At 45.9% G+C, this 24206-nt stretch overlaps 2 protein-coding genes across 3 annotated transcripts; both read right to left on the minus strand.

Moving 5' to 3' along the window:
- Positions 1 to 52: 52 nt before the first annotated feature.
- On the minus strand, positions 53 to 8527 carry trub2 (TruB pseudouridine (psi) synthase family member 2). Of its 2 annotated transcripts, none has more exons than XM_042337630.1 (9): positions 8482 to 8527; positions 6942 to 7201; positions 6174 to 6305; positions 5680 to 5754; positions 5113 to 5174; positions 3667 to 3748; positions 3090 to 3162; positions 1056 to 1192; positions 53 to 426 (listed from the first exon to the last, which is right to left on the minus strand). In XM_042337630.1, exons 2-9 carry the CDS (start codon positions 7057 to 7059, stop codon positions 107 to 109), a joined length of 999 nt encoding a protein of 332 aa, XP_042193564.1. In that variant the 5' UTR covers positions 7060 to 7201; positions 8482 to 8527; the 3' UTR covers positions 53 to 106. The 2 variants fall into 2 exon arrangements, with proteins under 2 accessions (XP_042193564.1, XP_042193565.1); XM_042337631.1 differs by having other exon boundaries at positions 6942 to 7073; positions 8482 to 8501.
- A 2157-nt stretch (positions 8528 to 10684) lies between these two features.
- On the minus strand, positions 10685 to 23578 carry mamdc4 (MAM domain containing 4). The gene is made up of 14 exons (XM_007900230.2): positions 23294 to 23578; positions 22658 to 22783; positions 21825 to 21953; positions 20508 to 20635; positions 19647 to 19866; positions 18946 to 19083; positions 18426 to 18550; positions 17523 to 17613; positions 17165 to 17311; positions 15955 to 16083; positions 15293 to 15417; positions 13719 to 13827; positions 12641 to 12846; positions 10685 to 11484 (listed from the first exon to the last, which is right to left on the minus strand). The coding sequence occupies exons 1-14, from the start codon at positions 23346 to 23348 to the stop codon at positions 11434 to 11436; spliced, it is 1779 nt and encodes a 592-aa protein (XP_007898421.2). The 5' UTR covers positions 23349 to 23578; the 3' UTR covers positions 10685 to 11433.
- Between the last annotated feature and the right edge of the window lie 628 nt (positions 23579 to 24206).

Genomic DNA, 24206 nt, shown 5'->3' on the forward strand with positions numbered 1-24206 from the left:
TTGCAGTTGTTACAGGAGAGCTGGTTTGACTCGTGTCAGTCCTGGAACGCAGGTTCGTTTGCACGGAAAGCTCACATATCACATTTTTTTAACAGGCAGCGGTGTCTCAGCGAGTTCCAGTCTGTGCTGTTCTGAGGGTCCCGGTAGTTGTGCGCTGCCCCCTCGCCTGTAATCTGTCCGTCTCTCCAGCTGGGGGTTCCAGACCGCTTTCCAGCAACGTGGCTTTGCCCTTGGACCCGCGTCCTCGCAGGGCATCCTGCACACTCTGCAGGTCCCAGCGGGTTCTGATCAGGGAGTCCTGCAGTGTGAAAAACCCATCTCGAGTCCGTCGTACGTGAGTGCACACGGCCGTGGACTTCAGCTCCAGGCCGATTTCATGCACGATCCTTCGAAGGTATTTTTGGGTTTCGTGCAAACACTGGATTTCTGTGCGTTTCAAGAAAAAAAACACACACCAAACAATTGGGTGAAAACACTAGATATTTTGCCACTAACCTGGACTAATAATAATAATACTTGCATTTGATATATTTGTCTATAAAACGTCTCTAAGTGCTTCACATAATATACTGTAAAATGTAGTGACTATATTTTGTGGGTAAAGCCGGGAGCTAACACCCAACCTGGAGTCTACAGGCAAGAAATGTTTCTCAAACGTAAAATTCACATTGTTATAGAAACCAATAAAATTCACATTTGTTATCCAGTCATCCATCTGATCCCCCAAAAAAGCAGGTGGAACTGTGGTTTTGGTTTGATTGCCAACTGTTTGAAGGCACACGTTATATACAAAACATCTCTGCGCTCTTTAATTGCTCTGGGATTATCAAAGTCTACTCTCGCGCATAATTTCTTAAATCGATCCACGACTGTTTGTGGGACGCACCTGTCTGCAATTGGCTGATGTGTTCGGCCCCACAAAATACAGTCGATCCACTTTATAGTATGTTCTGTGAAGCACTGTGAGACGTCTCAACGACGTGATAAGGCGCTATGTCAAATGCAGGGATTATTATTATTATTAGATACACTGAGAAACAAATAGCCGTACATACCCAGTGTAAAGTTCGGTGGGGAGAAGTGTACACATCGGAGGCCGGTGATGATCGGAGGAGAATTCTGCATGGGACGCAACAGCCCTCTGGATGCAAGCTCGTACGCCTCTTGTGTCTTGAAATCAATGCCAGAATATCTTTGGAAAAACAGATTTACCACATTTATAATTTAGAACATACAACATCTGCATGCAGTGAGACCAGCAACTGGGTAACAAACCCCCAGCTTAAATGCCCACATCCTCCCACTGCATATTGTAACAATAGTTTTTTTTTAAGTAAACTGGGGGATTGTTGGCCAGGACACCAGGAGAAACTGCCATCTCGATTGAAGAGTGCCATTCGATATTTAATTGAACAGGCACAGACAGGACCTCAGTTTAGTGTCTCATCCAGTAGACAGCAACACTGACAAATTCAGTGCTCCCCTCAGCACTACACTGGAGTGTCAGCCTGGACTGTCAGTACAAAGTCCTGACGTTTAAAGGCTTGAACCTACAACCTTCTTATTCCAGAGGCGAGAGTGCTGCCAACTGAGCCAGGCTTTCTCACTGAATCAATTCCAATCTGGCCCATTGAACCTCTTCCTACCCCACAAATTAGCTCCTGATCCACACAAAGCATTGGGTTTTATCACTTAACTAGCAGCAACACAAATTCTCAGAGTAAAATATTAATTTAAATTTTAAAAGAAATCTCTCACTTGGTAAAGAGTAGTTTCGTTGCTTAATAATAATAATTAAAATAATCCTCGCGTTTGATATAGCACCTGATCACGTCTTCGAGACGTCTCAAAGCGCTGCACCCAGTAAACTGTAAAGTGGATTAACTGTATAGTTTGTAGGCGAAACAAAATTAACACAAATCGTTTGAAGTCAATGAGATTCATCAGTAGCTTCCTCATCAGCTGCTCGTCTTGGGAAATAAGGCAAATGAACACAGCAGGCAACAGGCAGTGTTGTCAGTCGGATAATGATGAGTGCCATTGTCTGGCATGTGAGACATTCTCAGCCCTCCAGAACCTCTCCGGCTAATAAATAAATAAATAAATACCCTTTCACAGTTTTTATTCCCTTCTGCTCATCCATTGCAAATGTGAACCCTTTTCAGTGTTGTCCTGTATTCCTTCCCTTGTACCTTAAATTTTCGTCTATAAAATATACAGTCTTTACAGTATATTCTGTGCAGCGTCTTGAGACATGATAAGGCGCTATATCAAATGCAAGGATTATTATAATTTCTTCCCTCTTTTACTTCTCGCTGTTAATTCCGATCAGTCCTCCAAACCAGAAAAAACGAGCTGTCGGTTTTGTGCTGTTGGGAGGCAGAAAAGAACGAGCGAGTGCCCTGTAATCACTGTGTAATTACTGTAATCACTGCATCAAAATGAGACTGAAGATGCAGCAGTCAACAGAGCAGCGCTCAGCGGGGAGTATCAATCGGGAGCCTGGGAGACGGTTTCGGGAACAGAGCCACATGTGGGGCAACATGGCCAGGCTATCACTAGCAGCTGGTGAATTAAATATATCCGATCTTTTGACACTCGAGTGCAGCGCATTGTTTGGAGGTTCTGTACTTTGGATTTCACATTAAAGAAGCCACGTGGCTATTCGAAAAGAGATGCATAGTTTCTCTTTCCCAGTGTCCTGGCCAACAATCCCCCAAATAAGACTGGTCATTCGCTTCACGGCTGTTTGTGGGACTTTGCTGTGCAGATTTTTTTTTTGGCCTACAAAATAAGTCCACGGCCCTTTACAGTAAATCTTGTGAAGCGCTTTGAGACGTCCTCCTGACGTATCAAATGCAAGCATTATTACTAAGAGTACAATGATATGCAATGTTGCCTACATCACATCATGCACCCAGTGACGACTGTAACATACAATACAATACCCAGGCGGCCATCATTTAAAATCAGTGACTTTCTACCTGGTTATGAAGTATTGTATTTCGAATCCTGAGACCAGCGAGATTTTAACCTGTTGCTGGACACGAGGCCAACGGCAGGTTAACCATTTCAAGTACTGTACATACGTGAGCAGAGCTTTCTGATGGCTGCCTTGTATCACCGCAACGATGCGTTCCAACTTGTCCCGGGTGATGTGATCTGCAACAAGATGCACGGTCTGAATAAAGAGAGATTGACACTATACATTGCTATCCTGTTTGGCTATCAATCAAATCCACAGGGGGGTGAGGGGGACGAGTGGGGTTCCTCAGGAGTTAGCGCTGGAGCCTGTATTGACCACAATTACCAGTTAAGCCATCCTTTGGAACTCCATCCCACAGTCCCTTCGTCTTGCTCTCTCCCTTGCCTCCTTCAAAGCACATCTCAAGACCCTCCTTCCCCTAACCTCCACCCTCCCTGATCCCAACCCTCTGTTCGGGTCCAAATCCCTGACCGTCCGGCGCCTTGGGACGTCCTTCCGGCACTTTACAAATGTAATGTTCTTCTTGTGATTGAGCTGAACTGGGGTGGCAGCTTGAGTCCCGCCTAGGAATCGATTCAGAGCCACCCCAACCCAGAAGAGTGCGGCACTGACTGATTTTCCATTGACGTTCTCACTCCCCGAGATTGGCCCGCGATGTAACCAGTGGCTCCGTTCCTCACCATAAGTGGTTTTCTCAACCAATCTGCCCATGTCAGAAAAGTCGTCGGTTGCTTTACCGAAGAATCCTTTGACAGTGTAGTCCTGAGAGCCAGAAGAGAGGAAAACAGCCCAGATTATTCTTAATCAAATGGTGAATCGCTACAGCATACCACTGCACTTCTGTAATAATAATAATTGTCATGTCCCGCCCTGGTACCGTTGGAGTACCTGAATCAACATAATTGTTGCAGAGATACTTTCCCGTGACGCAGTTATTCTTATGTTGAGAACAATTCACTCAGAATATTTCACATTGTAGTTAAATATATCCACTGGACAATCTGTAAACACTTCGATATTGACATAAAGACCAACTCTTAATAAGATTTTGTCAACCAGCAAAAGTGACCTGCTAACCCCACACCGGCAATAACATTACAATAATAAATAAATAGACGATAGTAATTTGGATTCTCAATCCACATCTGTTCATGGGACGCTGCTGTGCGCAATTGGCTGTCGTCCACAAAATATACAGTCAGTTCACTTTATATTCTGTGAGGCTTTGAGACGCCTCGAAGACGTGATAAGGCACTATATCAAATGCAAGGATTATTAATATTATAATCTGGGATTCACAAGTACCTAAAGATAGAATGGTAATCTATAATAAATCATCATTAAAAAAACTAGATTGGACAGGCAGTATCATAGATGTAGTCATTCCAAGTGACTACAATGTATGAAATAAGGATCTAGATGTGGGAGGAATGTTGAACTATAAATTAAGTGCAGACTTGTGTGGCAGTACAAGACAGGCGCAGTTCCTATAATTAGTTGTGCAACTGGAACTGTAAAGACAATTTAGAAATCGTTTGACAAGTTACCCAGTGCTTAATATGTCCACCTCCGGCAGAAAGTAGTTATTTTGGAAAGTTCAAATAATCAAGAAAAGTAACATCCATTCAAGTGTAACATGGCAGTGTTATTGGGTCTGCCTGAGTCATCACTGGTACCCACTTAGAAACGACTTCTAAACTGCTACTTCTACAACATACTACTAATAATAATCCTTATATTTCATTTATATTTGCCTTATTACATCATCGAGATGTCTCAAAGCATTTTACTGTGAAGTGCGGTGCCTCTATATTTGTAGGTGAATGGGGCAGCCATGAAGTGAGTGATCAATTTTTTTGAGAGAGAGAAACTCCCTTACAACTCTTTTTGAACAGAATTTGAATAGAAGCGCATTAATATATACATATATTATATATATGTACAGGGTGACCCCAAAAAATCGTGACACCATTGCAATGTTTGACAAGTCTTAAAGAAATGATAATATTTTTGCTTTTTAAATAACAGGATAGATATCACGACTTTTGGGTCACTGTAAAAATAGACGGACGAAAAATCCATGACGAGTGCGGCCTCAAAGCCCATTGTGGTTGTGTCGGGTTTACCTTTGTGAGGTGACAGTTGTACAGATCAGGCAGCTGTTTGTTTCCATGACCCAAAGCGAGCACTGCAGAGATCAACACAGCAGAGAATCATCACTTGGAATCAATACCAGACTGAGCAGCTGCTAACAGCAAGAGGTCTGATGAGCCAGTGAAGGAAATCACGCAGCATGTGTTCCGATTCACACAGGCACACGCACAAACATTCCCCCCTACACCCACACATACACCCACCCCATAACGCACACACGCACACCTACCCCATGACACAACACACCCACCCCATAACACACCCCATAAACACACACACTGCCCCCATTATAGATCATCACATATTAGTGAGAAATACATTGGTGAGTATCAAACACTTCTGGGTCAGGTAGAAAGTGAAGCTCCGTATTTTGCACAGGTGTCATTCCTTGACCCCCACATCACTGCTGGATGCTTACCCAAGTTCATTCTTCTGCTTAGATTGCTATGAATTACAGTGGAACCTTGATTATTCTTCGATCTTAAATACACACAAACCTCACATAATAACCAAGCTTTTACAGCCATCTCTACACCTACCAAAGACTCCGGATGACATCACATCCAGTCGGTGACCAGTTCCCACCTTCAGATGAACAAACTCTGGACCTTTAACTGAAAGGAAACAAAACTGATCAGTTTCCACTGCTGGGTGTTCTTTATTAACCAGTTAGCTGCTGCTGGGAGTTTGCGATTAAAAAGCACGACAGGTGTGTCTGTCCAAGTCAGCACACGAGAACCTGCTTCAGGTCAGGAACAGGGGGAAACGAAGTTGAAAACGCACGAGTTCGGTTGAAATCTGCGACCAATGTCATTTAAATCTCAAAGCGCTTCACGGAACGTATTGTAAGGTGAATTGACTGTGTATTTTATGGATGAATCAAATGTAAGGAATTATGATAATCACGCTCCCACCCCGGCCCCCCCCCCCCCCCCACCACCACACACACACACACAAACACAGTACAAAGTTATGTCACAATCCAGTGTTAAGTGTTTCCACACTGTGGTCAGTTTGCCTCTGTGCCCCTTACCCAGTGGATGATCAGCCAGCGCTGGCAGCTTCACGACAGTCAGATTGGTTTCCGTCTCACTCTCGCCGTCTGCGTGAACCGGGAGGAATCGGATCAGCTGTCGAGCATCCGGCTGCTTCAGGGAATTCAGTTCTATTGGAAAACAAAAAAAATTGGGGAATTCTATTCCCTCCTCCTCCTCCTCCTGTCCCGTTGGTCTCCTCCCAACCTCTGCGACCTCTTAGCACCTCATCAACCTGTCCGCTCCCTCCATTCTGAGGGCAGTGGCCTGCTCCATGTCCCCTGCCCACCCCACCATTGGTGGTCAGGGCCTTCAGCTTTTCTGCCTCCACTCTCTGGAACTCCATCCCCGAATCCCTCCATCTCAGCCCCTCCCTCGCTTCCTTCAAGGCCCGTCTCAGGACTTTCCTCTTTCAGCCAAACACCCACCCTCACTACCCTCCAGCCCTTTTGATTCCAACCCACCCAGCGCCTTAGAACGTCCTTCCAAAGTGAGCAACAACAGCACATTACATTTACACAGCGCCTTTCACGTCGGGAGGACGTCCCAAGGCGTTGGACAGTCAGGGAATTGGACCCGAGCTGAGGTTGGGACTAGGAGGGGTGGAGGGCGGGGAGGTTGAGGATAGGAGGGTGACCGAAGGCGCGGTCAAAGAGGAGGGTCTCGAGACGGACCTTGAAGGAGGCGAGAGAGGGAGCGAGGCACTATATAAACGTGATTTGTTGTCGCTAATTGTCACTCGCACTGGGACACAGGCGCAGACCCACCTTGCAGCAGGTTTGTCTCCACCGCGTCTCGGACCCTCTTCCAGTGAACTCCGGGTGGTTTGTACACGGAGAACAATCCCTGGAGAGCCCGGGCCACGGAGCGTGCCGAACGGCTCATCTCAGCCTCGGGGTCTGGGGGGGGTGGTGGCAGGGAGGGGGGGGAAGAAAAGGGTGAGGGCCTGACAACTGCTCCTCAATAGCCCACACTCCCCCTCTCTCTCTCTCTCTCTCTTCTCTCACCTGAGGAATTACAGCAGCGACTGAGGAGGGAAAAAAAACACCGGTGACGTTACGCTCACACACACACTCTCCCCACATACACTCACACTCCCCCACACACACACACCCTCACCACGTACACACACACTCTTCCCCCCCCACACTCCCCCACCCCACACACACTCTCCCCACAACATACACACTCACACTTACTCACACCCCACCCCACACACACTGCCTCCCCCACTCACACTCCTCCCCCCCCGCCCCCCCCTCACATTCCCCCCCCCCCCACACACACACACACCCACACCCTCCCCATATAGAGGGCACAGAGAGACCCCCACACACACACCCCTGACCACGATAAACACTCCCTCACTCCCTCTCTGCCCCCCCTCACTCCCTCTCCCCCTCTCTCCCTCTCCCCCCTCCACCCCCTCCCCCCTCCCCCTCCCCCCCTCTCCCTCTCACTCCCCTCCTCCCCCCCCCTCACTCCCTCCCCCCCTCACTCCCTCCCCCCCCTCCCCCTCCCCTCACTCCCTCCCCCCCCCCCCCTCTCCCCCTCTCCCTCTCCCCTCCTCCCCCTCTCCCTCTCACTCACTCCCCCCTCACTCCCTCCTCCCCTCACTCCCTCCCACACTCCCTCCCTCCCTCTCACTCCTCCCCCCTCACTCCTCCCCCCTCACTCCCCCCTCCCTCCCCCCCCCCCCCCTCTCTCCCCTCACTCCCTCTCTTCCCCTCACTCCCTCACTCCCTCTCCCCCTCACTCACTCCCTCCCCCCCTCACTCCCTCCCCCTCATTCCCTCGCCCCCCCCTCCCCCTCACTCCCTCACTCCCTCTCTCCCCCTCACTCCCCCACTCCCTCTCCCCCTCACTCCCTCTCCCCCTCATTCCCTCCCCCCCCCCCCCCTCTCTCCCCTTCACTCCCTCTCCCCTCCTCCCCCCTCCCCCCCTCTCCCTCTCACTCACTCCCTCCCTCACTCCCTCCTCCCCTCACTCCCTCCCCCCCTCTCCCTCTCACTCACTCCCCCCCTCACTCCTCCTCCCCTCACTCCCCCTCCCTCCCCCCCCCCCTCCCCCCTCTCCCCCTCACTCCCTCTCCCCCTCACTCCCTCACTCCCTCTCTCCCCCTCACTCCCCCACTCCTCCCCCCTCACTCCCTCTCCCCCTCATTCCCTCGCCCCCCCCCTCTCCCCCTCACTCCCTCACTCCCTCTCCCCCTCTCACTCCCTCTCCCCCTCACTCCCTCTCTCCCCCTCACTCCCTCTCCCCCTCTCACTCCCTCTCCCCCTCTCCCCCTCACTCCCTCTCACTTACTCTCCTCCAGTCAGTCAGTCAGTCCCTGTGAGTGTCGGTGTCACACTGACTGCGCTCCGGGCGCCGCCCGTTCCCCTGATCTCTGTTCCCAGCCGCCGGGTTCCGGGGGGAGTGACTGACACATGGCCGAGGAGGGGGGGGTTGGGGGGTCAGTGCTGGTGGGGCAGATAACACCAGTCAGAGGGGGTCAGGGGGTTGGAGTCGGTCACTCAGTCTTATTGTGAGAATTCAAGAAGGAAATGCAATAATAATAATAACAATAACACTAATAAACATAATAATAAAATCATTATCATAAAATCATTATAATAAAATCATTATAATAAGTATTATAATATTATAATTATTATAATATATACTGTAATAATTATAATATAATAATTATATTGTAATTATATTATAATTATTTTATTATAATTATTATAATATTATAATTATTACAATATATAATACTATAATATATATTATAATAATTATAATAAAATTATTATTATAATATATTATAGTATTATATATTGTAATAATTATAATATAATAATTATATTATAATATTATAATTATTATGTATAATTATATAATTATAACACAATTATAATAATATAACAATTATAATATAATTATAACATAATTATTATGATATGATAATAATAATATAACTAATAATAATAGAATAATATGAATATAATGGTTTAATACTAATAAAATAATAATATAGTTATAATAATAGAATAACAGTATTATCATATAAATATAATAATGATAATAAAATAATAATAATACAACTATAATAACAGAATAACAGAATAACAATATGAATACAATAATGTCAAAACAATGCAAATCTAATAATCATAAAATAATAATACAATAAAAAATAATATAAGAATATAATAAGAATATAAATATAATAAGAACATAAATATATAAGAATGTAATAATAATAATAATAAAATGCTTGGATTTGATAATGTGCCTTATCACATCTTCAAGACGTCTCAAAGTGCTTCACTGTCAATCTGAGTAATGCAATAATATCTTTTTTCTTCTCAAATGAATACACTCGGTGTTGCCTCTTCAAGCACATGTCAATTCAGTGTTCCTTTTGACAGCCTTTGGCTTATGCAATGCGCAGTCACTACACTTCACTGTAATTCATTTGAGGTGCTTTGCTTTGAGCCTTCTCGACGATGTGATAAGGGGCTAACGGATCAAATGCAAGGATTAGTAATTATTAATAACAATGCCCCCCACAATGTGCTTGGTGTATTTCCACCCAGAGGAACAGATTTACAGCTGTGAACCCCGAGGATATGCTGATGAGAACTTGGCTCGTACCTGACCTGACCTGACCTGCTGTGCGAGCGGCAAGACATCTCAAAGCAGCTCATTTGAATTACGATGAAGTGTAGTGACTGTGCATTTCATAAGCAAAAGGCTGTCAAGGAAAACTCGCGTGCAAGTGCTCTGGGACGCTACCCCGCGTGATGGGCGCTATATAGGTGCAAGTTGTTGTCGTAGTGAAGGCTGGGGTCAGAACCCACTTAGCCTCTGCCGCAGCTGAGCCATGCTTTAATATGCACCGACAGGGTGTTCACGAAGTCCTGTTACCCCTGTTTTTTTGTCTTACGATGTATTTTTATTTGCTGTTGCAGTTGAGTCGAGTGCAGCAATGTCTGTTCCCAGTAACTTCCTGGACACTCAATCTGTGTTACAGAAGACGTTGCATCAAACTTGGCAACGTATCATTATCTGCCATTAAAATGATAGAGCTTACACACACACACACACACACACACACACACAAACACTGATCCTCTGGACTCCTAAGTACAATTAAATACTTGTACTGAATACAATTAAGTATTTCTAAAAACAATTATCATCATTCTTCCGCGCGTTTCAGTTGTCGGTTCTCAGAGCCAGCTGAGCGAAGGGGACGGGTCGAGAAGTGGGGCGTAAGCAGGTGGGGAAGGTAGGGAGGTGCCAGGGAGTGAAGTGATTTGTACACGAACGTGAAGACCTTGGGGATTGAAGCCTAAATATACATCCCCACCCCACCCACCCCTAGTCAAACTCCTACCGTCTCTTCCTACAGCACCCATCGTGACAGAAGGACGGAGGACGTAAAGCAGGGAAATTGCTGTAAGTTGTGCTGACGCTGGCCCGACTGACCCCATTCACTAAACTTGTGACAAACCAAATCTACAAGTCTCAAATTTATTAACACAAAAGTAAACCAGAATTTAAAAGAAAACAAGGCTCCCAAAGCACGGGATAGGATCAAGATTTAACAAATCCAGATAGTATAACACTTGATTCTAAGAGAAAAAAGCAGTCCGGGGAGCAGTTGTTCTTTCTTTGAGGGGGTGGGGGAGGTGGATGTCTATTTGGTGACTAGTGTGATCAGAAGCCTTGCTATTGTAAAATGGTTTGTTATAAAGTGAGGTAGTGTATGATAGCATAACAGAACACAGTCAGTCCAAGTGTTTCCAGCAGACATTTCCAGCACCTTGGAACATCCTACCGACGTGAAAGACGCTATACAAATGCAATTTGTTGTTGTCGTCGTCGTGGAAGTTCCTTCCGGGCAACTCATGAAGCACTTCAGAAATTGAAACAGAGCTATTCCTTCTTGAGGTGGATGAAAATTGCAAAGCAATGATGACAAATAACTCCTGTTATGCGGTGTGACGTCAGAACGTGTAAAACACACTTTGCTCCCTTCAGAAAGGAAGGAATGCCATTTACGTATATATCTGTATAGTATATAATGTAACGGTTTGTGGGGCGAACGGTTTACAGGTGGTCATTATTCTGCGTCGGGAATTCAGTGTGTTTGCTTTTGCGTGTTTTGGAAGCTAATTGTGTTGAAGAGAAAACCATTCAAAAACTGTCTTGCGCCAGGATCTAGCAAGGTAGTGATTTGAGTCTCCCTCTCCGCTGCACTGGTCTCTATGGCGCTGTTTGTTCAATGGAAGGCAAAGTGCCGACAATGACTCTCTCCTGGAGGGCAAAAGAAATCGCAATAAAAATTAATAATCCATGCATTTGCTAATGGCACCTACAAGGTCAAAGTACCTTCAAAGCGCTTCATAATAGTATGGCCACACAGCTCATCTGGACACTCTGGAAAGCTAAGAAAACGAGAGCAAATCTAGACCCAGCTGCCCGAAAGTGATCTGTTTGCGGAGGGAGATTGCTTTGCTATTAGTCTTCACCCTCTGCCACTGCAGCAATATCGTGACTAGTCTCTGCATTTAAACATTTTTACCTCCATCACCTCAACCCAAGATTCGTCCAGTTCCCACACGAAGCCTGGCTGTAGATAATATTTACAATTAGTTCAATACATTGAATTCTATTGTGCCAACTGATTGCATTAATGTACAGCCGGGCTTCGATTGGGATGGTATTGTTTGTCTTGACTTGTAGACAAGTTGATTCAATGCAGCAGTAGTCCGGTTCCTGATCCAGGCAGCCTGGTTTATCGTCAGGACAAATAAATCCCTGGAGGTTGGGATCCTCCCCACACCGGTGCTGTTAACCCCTCGTCCCTTCCGTTCCACCATCGGTGGTCACGCTATCAGCCACTGCCCCCCTGAAACTCTGGAACTCTCTTCCTCTATCCCTCTTCCGAAGACCTTCCTTTTTGATCGTACGTACGGTCACCTCCCTTCTCCCCTCGACTCAGAGTCATGCTCTGCCACTGTCAAGCGCTCCGGGACGCTACCCTGCGAGAGGGGCGCTGCATAAATGCAAGTTGTTGATGTTGTTCCATGCCAAAGCTCTATAGGGTGCTCCTATTAGCTGGACAAGCAGCAGGAATTCGCCTGATATCAGTTGCAATGGCAAACTTTTATCTGGTTAAACAACAACAATAAATTACATTTGTTTAGCGCCTCTCATGTCAGGAGGACGTTCCAAAGCCCTGGACAGTCAAGGATCCACACCCGAGCTGGTGGTTGGGATCAGGAGGGGTAGAGGGCGGGGAAGATAGGGGTAGGAGGGTGACCGAAGGCACGGTCGAAAAGTTAATCTAACTCAAAGGCATCCAGCTCACGTGTTTTTCAACTAAAATGCAATTGTGCAGCCCGCTTCAGTGCCTGCTAAATGCAAACTGCATCCTCTGCTTACGCCACAAGGCTTACTGCCCCTTTACCTTGCTCTGATTTTCATAGATCACGTTGTCAAATCCACAGGGGCCACTGCCAGTCGCGCTGCCTGTGTCGGTGCTGGTTCTCGGGCTGGTTGCTAAGAGGCTGGCCCCTCTTTTCCTTAGCCAGTAAATAGTCCCGATCATGACGGCAATCAGGACAATGATCAAAATGGCAGCCGTGGTTCCTACCCCGACCATATGGTTGTGACCTACATTGAATCAAGAAACCGCAATCAGACTTGGTTTCCCTCCATTAACTGAAGCCACGTACAGGACGATTTACATTGACACAGCACCTTTCATGTCGGTAGGACATCCTAAAGCCCATTCACACAGTGCTGAATGCAGGAGGGGGGGGGGGGAGGAAGGAGATGACCGAGACAAAGTGTGTCAAGTCTGGATGATCTCAATAATAATGAGAGGGAGTGTCCCAGGAGTACTTGCATTTTTGCCCTTTCCTGTCTATGAATCTATGTAAAATCAGCTTAAAAATAAAGGAACATAGGAACAGGAGGAGGATGTTCAGCCCTTCGAGCCTGTTCCGCCATTTAATTCGATCGTGGATGATCTGTACTTCAATCCTTTCAATTCCACTTTCCTGCTTTCTCCCCATATCCCGTATTACCCTGACCTACCAAAAATCTATCAACCTCACTCTTTAAGTTATAGATGGATCCAGGGACAGGGGAAGGGTTTGTGGCCTATGAAGGGAAGGTGACAAGGTCTGAGAGCAAAGATGTGGGGCTTAGATGTATACCAAGGGTGTTATTGCTGATTACCTTTGGGGCTCAGTGAGTTTCCATTAAGAACTTAACTTTCCAGATGATAAGAATGGGTGGGTTTATTTCTCTGGGTTTATTTAAGCTGCAGGATAGGTTCGTTGGATTGGAAGTTACTGCCACTTGATGAAGAATCTCTTGGGTCATTTAACGTGAGGGTTTCATTAACACAAGTTGTTTTTACACCGAAAATGTCACAGCTGAATATCCACGAGAGTTATGTTACACTGATGATTAAAAGTCATATGCTTATCATGGGAACGATCTTTTTTTTGTTATTAAGTTATAACCAATTGTCTTACCGTGTGCATTATTCGTCCAAACCCCATCACAGGTGATTCCAGGGTAATACTCAAGGTCATCAATGGCAACAAAACCCTCAAAGTCCGACTTTGTGGCATGAAAAACAATCTATCGCGATAAACACAGGATAATAATAATTATGATAATAAATAATCCTTGCGTTTGATACAGCACTTCACCAAGTCGTTGAGATGTCTCAAAGCGCTTCCCAGAATATATCGTAAAGTGGATTGACTGTGTATTTTGTGGGCGAAACGATCTCACAGTCTCAGCTCAGCGAGTGAAAGCACACAGCCCAGTCCTTTAGCACAAATGTAGATACAGTAAAAACATTTAGGGATGCTAAAGTCATGCCCCCCAAAAAACGTTGGAAATGTTTTTTGACATCTTTACATTGGTAGTCAGGAGGGGTGGCGGGCAGGGAAGGTAGGGGTAGGGGCAGTGACTGGTTGAAGAGGAGGGTCTGGAGATGTGCCTTGAAGGAGGCAAGGGAAGGGAAAGCTTGATGCATACATGAGGGTGAAGGGAGTACAGAGGTATTGGAGAGGGGAATGGGAGGGGTGGGGGCTTGTGTGGGGTATTAACACTGGAATAGACGAGTTGGGCTGAATGGCTAATTTCTGTGCCAAATCACGTGATGTAAATGTGACAGCAACAGTTTATTTGAAGACTGACCCAGCCTGAGACTGATGCTGTTTGCCTCCAATGTCTATTAAGTGGACTTTTCAGCAGAGATCACCAGATGGCAGTGAGGAGCAGGAATGCAATCTGACTTCCCTTCAGCTGGCCAAGGGGTTGCTGAGGTCAATCGTATCCCCTCAGCTGAGATCAGCACAGACCATAGATCTTCCAGGTCTACACGTCGCTGAGACACGCCACACAGGGTATTTGTCCATTAAGCCACCGGGGGATTGAACAAAAGCCACACTTGCGCAGGAACAACAGTCAAATTGTTAAATGAAGCAGGTTCTGAGGTTTTTAACTGGAAGCAAAGAGCTGTCTGGAAACTCCTGTACATTTTAGTCCACACGAAGAGACATCTATGAAATTGTCCTTTTATCAGGCATTTTGTGTGCTACCATCAATACAGTCACAGCATGCTTTAAAAGATCAACAACAACTTGCATTTATATAGTGCCCCTCAAGTAGGATAGCGTCTCAGAGCCCTTAAATGTGGAGAAGCCGGACGCCAAGCCAGGGGGTGATTGGGGTGGGGGTGTGACCGTAAACACGGTCGAAGAGAAAGGTCTTCAGGTGCAACTTGAAGATGGGGAAGAAGGAGAAAGGCAGAGGGTTTGAGGGAGAGCGTTCCAGAGTTTTGGGGCGCTGTGCCTGAAAGAGTGGTTACTGATGGTGGAACGGAGGAAGGGCATGAGGGACAAGCAGGAGGTTGGAGCCAGTCGAGTGGAGGCGGCAGGCAGCGGGTTGGGTAGTAAGCAGGTCGGAGAGGTAGGGAGGTGCCAGGGCATGAAGGGGTTTGAAGATGAGTGTGAGCATCTTGAAATCCATCATCGATTAATGCAATGAAGCCCTAACTACTAAGCCCGAGTGATTAAAGTATGTTAGCAATTACCTGGAAATTCACTGGGCTCTCGACTGTGGCTCTAACAGTTACCCATCGATTTCCCCGGGAATTTGCTGCACTCCAGATGACATTTGTGGTTCCTGGGTAATAGGTCACTTTGAGCATGCTGTCCGCTACGAGGAATTCAGATAAGATGCACGGTTAAAACGTATAATATTACAAGAGCAAATAACTTTTATAATAAATTTTACAGCAGGTTTCAGGGCAGAGCAAGGGCAAGTTGGAACAATGATCTTAAAAGTCATTCCAAAATCCAATCTACATTGATGTATGCAGGGCCTTTCATGTCAGGAGGACATCTCATAGCGCTGGGAAATGAGGCAGCCAGTGGAGTCTGCTGAGGATTATGGTAACAACAACAACAAGATTTCATTTATAGAGCGCCTTTCACGTCGGGAGGATGTCCCAAGCGCTGGACAGTTGGGTTGGGACCTGAGCAGGGGGGAAATGTTCAGGGTGAGGGGAGGGAAGGGAGGGAGGGAGGGAGCGAGGAGGGGGTAGAGAGTCGAGAGGGGAGCTGAAGGCACGGTCGAAGAGAAAGGTCTTGAGACCGGTCTTGAAGGAGGAAAGGGAGGAAGCGGCGAAGACATTTGACTGTTAAGTAAAACGCTACTTAAAGAAGGACGATTCAGAGTCACAAAGGAACTTACTCAGAGAGACGGTGTCAACATAGTAGGAGAATATAAAGCAGGATCCTTCGGTTGGTGGGAAGTGTTCACTCATCAGCAATGCTTTCTCTTCGCGGTTGATGGCACTGAAGTCCAGGAACATGTAATGACCTGCAGGGAAGAGACATTGCAAAATGCTGGGGTCAGAGGAGCAAGATATTTGCAATCGTCCCTCAAGCTGCTCTGAATTCCTGGACGCTATAGTGATGGGATAATTATTAAGTCAGTCAGGCCTGACCAGGATGGCCGGATCTGTGAAGACTGAACTCAAAACCGGCAACTCTACAAACCGCTGGGGCCCGCAAAAACTCTTTCCTTCCCGCTTTTCCTTTTTATAATAATAATCCTTACATTTGATATAGCGTCTTATCGTGTCTTCGAGACGTCTTAAAGCGCTTCACAGAATCTACTGTGAAGTGAATTGATTGTATATTTTCTGGGCGAAACGCAGCAGCCAAATGCGCACAGCAGCGTCCCACAAGCAGTCATGGATTGAGTGACCAATTATTTTTTTTCTCTGGAAGGAATTATTACCCCCGGAAAAGAGATCCACTAATCGACTAACAATCGGGTTCTAATTTACTGCTGGGTAAACAGAGGAGTATGAAGGAAGGAAACTTGCCCAGCATTTTGCCGGGAATCAAACCCAAGTCTCTCGCTTGCGAGGTAAGTGCTCTAACCACTGAGCTACAGGACTCCTTTTTGCCAATGTTTACCAATTCACATTGATTCGCCAGCCTGCACCTGATACCCTCCGGCTTTAGGTAAACAGGGTGCATCCCTCTTCCCATTCTATGCTAGACCCAGGGAAATAAGTACTGTATATGTACACCTAGGTGTGTAGGTGGCTGAGGAACTCTTAACCACGGTGTTGGGTTTTCCTGTGTGTGTCAACCGATCCAAATAATACACACTGTTAGGTGGAAATTCTACACTGAGCTTCTGCGCGCAATTGGCTGCCACGTTTTCGCCCACACAATGCACGGTCACTACACTTTACAGTCTGTGAAGCACTTTGAGACGTCTTAACGACGTGTTAAGGCGTTATATCAAATGCAAGGATTATTATTATTATTACTACAGCAACAGCATCAACAGTAACCACACCGATCACACGACCAGTGACTGCATGCGAATGTATGTAAAGACTGTATAATATCTGTAGTAAGACAGATTTATGAATCATACGTACCTTCCCTGGTCCCCAGCGTATGGTCCTCGTTTGGGCCTTTGTAGATGCTGTGGCTGTCGCTTTTTCTGTGGTTCCAGTCGACTTGATCCAGGCCAGGGTCTAACTTGTTCCGCCAACTACAGATATTCTGCTCAAAGTCACAGACTCCTGCCGCACATAGAACATGGAATCCATTTCACTGACCGAAGCACACAGTGTGTCAATAGGTCCGAGCAGCGACTGGATGCATGTTTGGGAGAAGGAAGGATTGAGGGATGTGGCGAGGAGGCTGATTACGTATGAGCAATGGACTTGTTTGTTTGGGCGGGTGGGGAGGGTGGGAAGTGGGGGTACAGTACAGGTGTAAAGCGTCAGGTACCTGGTGTGGGACAGGCCTTTTCACTGAACCTCACATCGTCAAGCGCAATGTACGAGTCCTCTGATCCTGCGCCAACCGCCTCAAATAATACCTACAGAACAAGATGGACAGTGAGCCTTGTCCACTGCACTTCACCAGAGCATTTATTACCAGCTGCGCTCACACATTCCCAAACGACAATTTCCATTCTGACAAGAATAATCCTTTGTATCTGATCACAGCGCTTGTAACGTCGAAATGTCTCGGAGGGTCTTACATTACCTCATGATCAGGACAGTGCCTGCGTTTGTCAACGAACATTTTGCGCACAAGTAAAGTCCCACAAAAAATGTCCCACATGAAGTCAATGACCAATTTTATCTGAGGGATTGTTGGCCAGGACACCAGGAGAAACTCCCTTCTCTTTTCCAATAGTGCCGTGGGATCTTTAACGTGCCCCTGAGCAGGCAGACAGGACCATGTTATTATATATCTCATCCGAAGGATGGCACTTCCAAAAATGCCGTGCGCCCCCCAGCATTGCACTAGAGCGTCAGCCTAGACAATGAGCACGTCGGGAAGTGGTTTGTTTCCATCGGCTCCTCGTGGGTTGAAACTGCATCAGTATCGCAGTTCTGAACTAGGTCAGAAATGGAGGAAAGGCACAGTCTCGGGAAGAGACATTCCTGGTTGAAATGAGATTCATTAACTCACTCGTAATCTATAATTAGAGACTTAATAATAATAATAATAATCCTTGCATTTGATATAGCGCTTTTCACGTCGGGAGGACGTCCCAAAGCGCCCAAAGACGTCCCAAAGACTCCTACAGGACTTATAGCGCTTATACTTGACTGGATCTCATCCAGTAAATTAACTGCTCACTGGACTAAGAGCTGTTTCAGCCTTTGCGCGCCAGATTACCTTCCAATTGTAGGCCGTTTTAATGTTTGCTGTGCCCAGTTGCCACACATCTCCCTGTCCCACACTCTCGCTCCAGATTCTGTATCGTTTCTGATTGTTCTCCTCAAAATAGACATTCAAAGTCCCTGCGAAAATGGTCAACCACAATAATAATAATAAAAAAAATCCTTGCATTTGATCTAGCGCCTCATCACATCTTCGAGACGTCTCAAAGCGTTTCACAGCATATACTGTAAAGTGTATTTTTATATGTTTTTATATATTGTTAGATATTTTTAGAGCGACTGTATATTTCACGGAAAAAAACGTGGCAGCCAAATGCGCACGGCAGTGTCCCACAAACAGTCGTGGATTGAGTGACCACATTATTATTATCATTAATAATGAATCATTTTTATTATACATCAGTTATTATTCAAGATCACACAGAATCGTGGGACAATTCCTAAATTCCGAAGCCATTTTTCTACATTAAGTGAGGGCTTGGCTACTCTCCGCAGTTTGTTGTAAAGTCTGGTACCTGGATTCTTTCCGTTCATGTAGAACCAGAAGTGCAGACACGTTCCCAGTGGCGTGGGCTCCTGCAGACTTGAGGTCAGTAGCTTTTTGAAGCCGTTCGGCACATTGTAGTCGCCGGTGACCGCCATCATATAGTATCCTAAACACAACAAGAGTATTGACAGTAAAATTCTAACAAAGCCACATAACGTACCTGCTTGGCGCATCAATCCGATCAAAGGAGTTTTGTTTTGTCTTTCTGGGGGTTTTAATAAAATAATCAGAAGAGAGGTTATCATTAATAATAATAATAATAAAAATAATCCTTCCATTCGATATAGCACTTCATCACATTATTTGGACGTCTCGAAGCGCTTCACAGAAAATACTGTAAAGTGGATTGGCTGTGCATTTTGTGTGCCCAAACACGGCAGAAATTGCACACAGCAGTGTCCTGCAAACAGTCAATGATTGAGTGACCATTATTATTATTATTATTATTATTATTTTTTTTTTTTTTTCTGATGGGATTATTACCCACGGAAAGCGATCCGCCAATCGGCTTACAATCGGGTTCCTACTTACTGCTGGGGAAACAGAGGCGTGTGGAGTAAGGAAACTTGCCCAATGTTTTTATTGTTATTTTCTTTTTTTTCTTTTATATTGACGCTGTGAGGATGTGAAAGAACCCACGATTCGAAAGAGAAACCAGCATCTTCTCACCTTCAGCAGTCTCCGACGTGTGATCGGCCGGTGGTTTGCTTGCGATGCTCCCACCGGCAGCGTTCTGCCGCTCCCAGTTCGGGAGGTTGTTTGCGGTGAACCCGCAGGTGTTTGTCTCGAACGTGCAGAATCTCTGAGGCTTGCAGGAGCCCGTCACAACAGTGATGTCGTCAAGAGCGATGTGCCCAGCCCCGTCTTTGGAACTCGCTTCAAACATCAGCTGCAATCAAAGTGCGCAAACCATCAAAACTCTCGGCCTTTCCTCTTTGTACTAGAATAAAGGCTTCCTCGGGGATCATTATTAAAACTCCCAAATTTGGTCGCTCAATCCACGACTTGTTGCTCACCTCAGCCACGTTACCAGTAGCTTGGCTGAGGTCAGCAACGACAACAAATTATATTTATGGAGCGCCTTTCATGTCGGGAGGCTGTCCCAAGGCACTGGACAGTGAAGTTCGTTGCACCCAAGCAAGCGGTTGGAGTAAGAAGTGTGGAGGGTAAACGGGGGTGGAGGTGCGAGACTGACTAAAGGCATGGTCAAAGAGGAAGGTCTTGAGATGGGCCTTGAAGGAGGGAAGGGAGGGGGCGAGGCAGTGGAGCTCCAGCGGTTTTCACGTCAGGAGGACGTCCCGAGGTGCTGGACAGTCGAGGGTTTGCACCCGAGGCTAGAGGTTGGGTTCGAGAGGGGTGGAGAGCTAAGCAGAGTGCTTTGACCAGGACTCGGTGCCTCACTAGTACAAAAGAACCAGCAGGGAAGCCGAGTGACAAATTATCCGCGAGTTATGTTTGTCAAGAGACCTTAAGCACTGTGTGTGTAATACTGCAAACGAATCCCAAGCACTATCCTCATGAGTATCCTACCTGGAAACTTTGGGCCTGGGGTGGAATTGTATGAAATCCAGGGCGCCAGTGGTTCCCGTGAGTTCCTGTCCTTGTCCACAGCAGCACCTCGGCAGACCCCAACTGTTGCACTATCAGATTCAGTGTCCCTGCAGGGAGAACAACAACAACAGCAGCAACACATTACATTTGTACAGCGACTTTCCACAGGCTCATAAAACGGAGGCGCGTGGAGTAAACCTCCGTGTTATTTACTTTAGCGTTTTTTTGAAATCAATCCCTTGCTTTCTTCGGCTGAGCGAGCGAGCGAGGAAGAGGGGAAGGCGTTGTCGGAACAGCTTGTGACTCCTGCAAAATGGGGCGGGGAAATGTGAAGCGGTGCAAGGTGTGATCTGGATAGACTGTGCGTACTTGAGATGATTGTAAAAAAGAGCCAATGTTCCTCGTTTCACTGAACACAGGAGAAGAGTGTTTTTCCCACAGTTTTAATACAGGGTTTGAGGCCGTGGGATCTCCTTCGTGGCGAGGATGAGGATCAATTTTGTTAGCAATGAAATGTAGCCGTAGCAGCTACAGGGGGCAGCCCTGATGGTGCAGTGGATAGAGCTGCATCTTAAAGATGAAAATAATACTAACACTAATAGTAATATTTCTTGCATTTGATGTTGCGCCTTATCACGTCTCAAAGCACTTCACAGAATATACTGTAAAGTGAATTGACTGCATATTTTGTGGGCGAAATGCGGCAGCCAATAGCACACAGCGGGGTCCCACAAGCAGTCGTGGATTGAGTGATCAAATTATTATTATTGTTCTTTTATTCGGAGGGATTATCACCCCCAGAAAAGTGACTAATCAGCAGCTTCCCATTTACTGCTCGGTAAACAGAGGTGTGTGGGGTGAGGAAATTTGCCTAATGTTTCGCCCTGCCCGGGAATCGAAGACGGGTCTTCTCGCTTGCGAGGCGAGTGTTCCAATCAATGCGCTATTGCACTCCGCATTTATAGAGAAGTCCATATTACAGGGAATCAATGCGCTGATCAACGGGAGGCTACACTGGCCCCCAGCCTTCCCGGGATTAGGGAGGAAAAAACAGCCAGAGTTCCTGCTCCTGGTCCTTCCATCTGTTGTGCATGTCAGGCACTTGTCTCCGTGGGGAGAAAATTATAAATAAATAGCTCACTAAATAAGTTTTTTTTAACTAAAGTAATATGGCTTGTGAGGCGAGTCCTCTAACCAATACGTTGGGGTATTTTCTTGCTCCAGCCCTCCTCATTCTTCCTCTCGCATGGCGAGAGTGAGGGGGTGGGGGAATAGAAACACATAGACTGTACTTACCAACCCGAGGTCCGTACATGTGATAATAGAAGGAAAGGCACTGATCTGCTACTGTGGCTACCTGATCGATTGTGATCACCCGAGCCTTGAGAGCAGCTGAAGAGTTTTGTGAAGCCACAATGTAATGACCTGAATTAGGAAAAAGCAGAAACCGAATGAGAGGAAGAACTTGGGGTTTTAATGCGCAACTACATGCTCTTCAGCTAGAGGTAGGGCCTAACAATATTCTTATTACAATCATTGCATATCATCTTAAAGTGTTTGGCAGGAATTAATAATAATAATAATAATAATATTCACATTTGACGTAGTGCCTAATCACGTCGTTTTAAACGTCAGAAAGAGCTTCGAAGAATATACTGTAAAGGTAGTGACTGTGAATTTTGTGGGCGAAAAGTGTCAGACAATTGAGCGACCAATTTGTTTTTTATGAGGGATAAATACTTCCAGAAACCAATACAGCAATCGACTAACAGCTGCGTTCCTACTTACTGCCAGTAAACAGAGGTAGGTCATTTTTATATGTGGGGGTGGGTGGGGGGGTGATGGGGGGTCATTGTGTTGGTTACAACACAGGGAGACATTTCTCCTTTGGAATAGTGTCACAGAATCTTTAACATCTACAGGCACAGATGAGACACTGGATTAAGGCCTAATTCAAAGGACGGCACATCTGTCAATGCAGCTCTCCCCACCTTTCAGCACTGCACTGAAAAGTCAGCCGCGACTGTGAGCTCAAAAGTCCTCGACATGGATGGAGCTTGAACCCTTCAAAATCTGGCTCAGCCTTTACATCAGTCATGAGAGAAGGTGCCCCTCTGTGTTTATCTTACCGGTGCCTATGGTATGATCGTACATGGGGCCAATCTTTGCCAGGTTTGGGTTTTTCCCATTGTCTCGAATCCACATGGTGTCGTTTTTCCAATCGCAATCTAACACCTCAAAATTGCATGAAATTGCTGTCAGGATGAGGAAAGAGAATACTATTAATTTTCAAACATGAACTCCTTTGCGAGACCATATATCAGAGTCTATCGGATGTACAGCATATATATAGTATACAGAGCTAGAACATACACTGTTGTAGAACATATCAGAGTATAGTACAATGGGATCTTCAGTGTCCACCTGGATAGGCAGATCTTGTTTTATCTCATCTGAAGGACGGCACCTCTGACAATACACCCCACACCCACTCCCTCAACACTGCATTGGAGTTTCAACATAGACTACATGGGTTCCAAGTATCATTGTGGGGCTTCTGACTATTTGCCAATCGACAAACAACAGGGTTCCCAGTTACTCCTAAGTAAACAGAGGCGTGTGGAATAAGAAAACTTGCCTGAAGTTTAACACCCGCCCGGGAATCAAACCCGGGTCCTCTCACTTGTGAGATGAGTGCTTTAAGTACTTCGCTACAGGATGAATCGAGGTTTTAAAAGCTACTTTACAAAAGTTGATAAAGTTACCGTCAAGGCTTTGCGAGGCCAGCAGCAACAGCATGAGACGAGCAGTGACACCCATGAGGAAACCCTCCGTGATGTGCGATCAGCTCCGTGGAATAAAAGCAGTGACAAAGGCAGTATACAACAAAGCGCAGTGTGTGTGTGTGTGTGCCAAAGCTCCTCACATTGAAAAAAGAGTGGACTTCAGTCGCGCTATCAATGGGTTTAAACTATTTCCCAATTGTCTTGAACTTGGCGCAATGTATCTCACATGAATTTGCTGCTGCATCTTCCCTTTAACCCTCTGTGGTACGAGCCTTTCTAAAAGAACTTTGTACAGCAATAACAACAACAACTTTACAGTAGATTCTGCAAAGCACCTTGAGGCGTCTCAACGACGTGATACGGCATTATATTCAAAAGCAAGGCTCATTATCAGTACCAACAACTTGCATTTTTCTAGTACCCTTCACACGAGGCAGTTTGGTGGCATTACAATACAATAATCGTTAAATTTGATATAGCGCCTTTCACAGAGGGAGCGGGTCTCGAAGTGTTTCACAGGATTTACTATACAGGGCAATGTAACTTGTAGGAGAACGTGACAGCCAATTTACGCGCAGCATTTTTTTTGTCTCACGAACAGCCGAAGTTCCTAGAAACCAGGTAACAAGCGAAGCACTGAATTAATCAGCACTGACCTGTGGAGTGGACCACCCCAGCCGCAGAGAATAAATGAGTTCTGTCCGTGACCATCACCTAACTTGAGCAACAAAAAACAAAGCTAACAGAACTACGATACAAAACCTCAAACAGCAACAACTTAGAAAAGGAATTATATTTTCTTAAAGCACCAAATTATAGAAAGTTATATATATATATATAATATATATTATATAGATCTTATGGTGGAAATGGATCAACGTGGGTTAATCGG

This window comes from Callorhinchus milii, unplaced genomic scaffold, assembly GCF_018977255.1.
Source record: "Callorhinchus milii isolate IMCB2004 unplaced genomic scaffold, IMCB_Cmil_1.0 Scaffold8, whole genome shotgun sequence".
NCBI classification, from domain to species: Eukaryota; Metazoa; Chordata; class Chondrichthyes; order Chimaeriformes; family Callorhinchidae; genus Callorhinchus; species Callorhinchus milii.

Coding starts and splice junctions, on each gene's coding strand:
- trub2 (XM_042337630.1), bottom strand. CDS start 7,059: ATGAGCCGTTCGGCACGCTCCGTGGCCCGGGCTCTCCAGGGATTGTTC. Junction 5,175..5,679: donor GATGTCATCCGGAGTCTTTG/GTAGGTGTAGAG, acceptor TGATCTCTGCAG/TGCTCGCTTTGGGTCATGGA. Junction 427..1,055: donor CCCACCGAACTTTACACTGG/GTATGTACGGCT, acceptor TGAAACGCACAG/AAATCCAGTGTTTGCACGAA.
- mamdc4 (XM_007900230.2), bottom strand. CDS start 23,348: ATGGGTGTCACTGCTCGTCTCATGCTGTTGCTGCTGGCCTCGCAAAGC. Junction 20,636..21,824: donor CATGTACGGACCTCGGGTTG/GTAAGTACAGTC, acceptor TTCTCCCTGCAG/GGACACTGAATCTGATAGTG. Junction 19,867..20,507: donor CCCAGGCCCAAAGTTTCCAG/GTAGGATACTCA, acceptor CTTTGATTGCAG/CTGATGTTTGAAGCGAGTTC.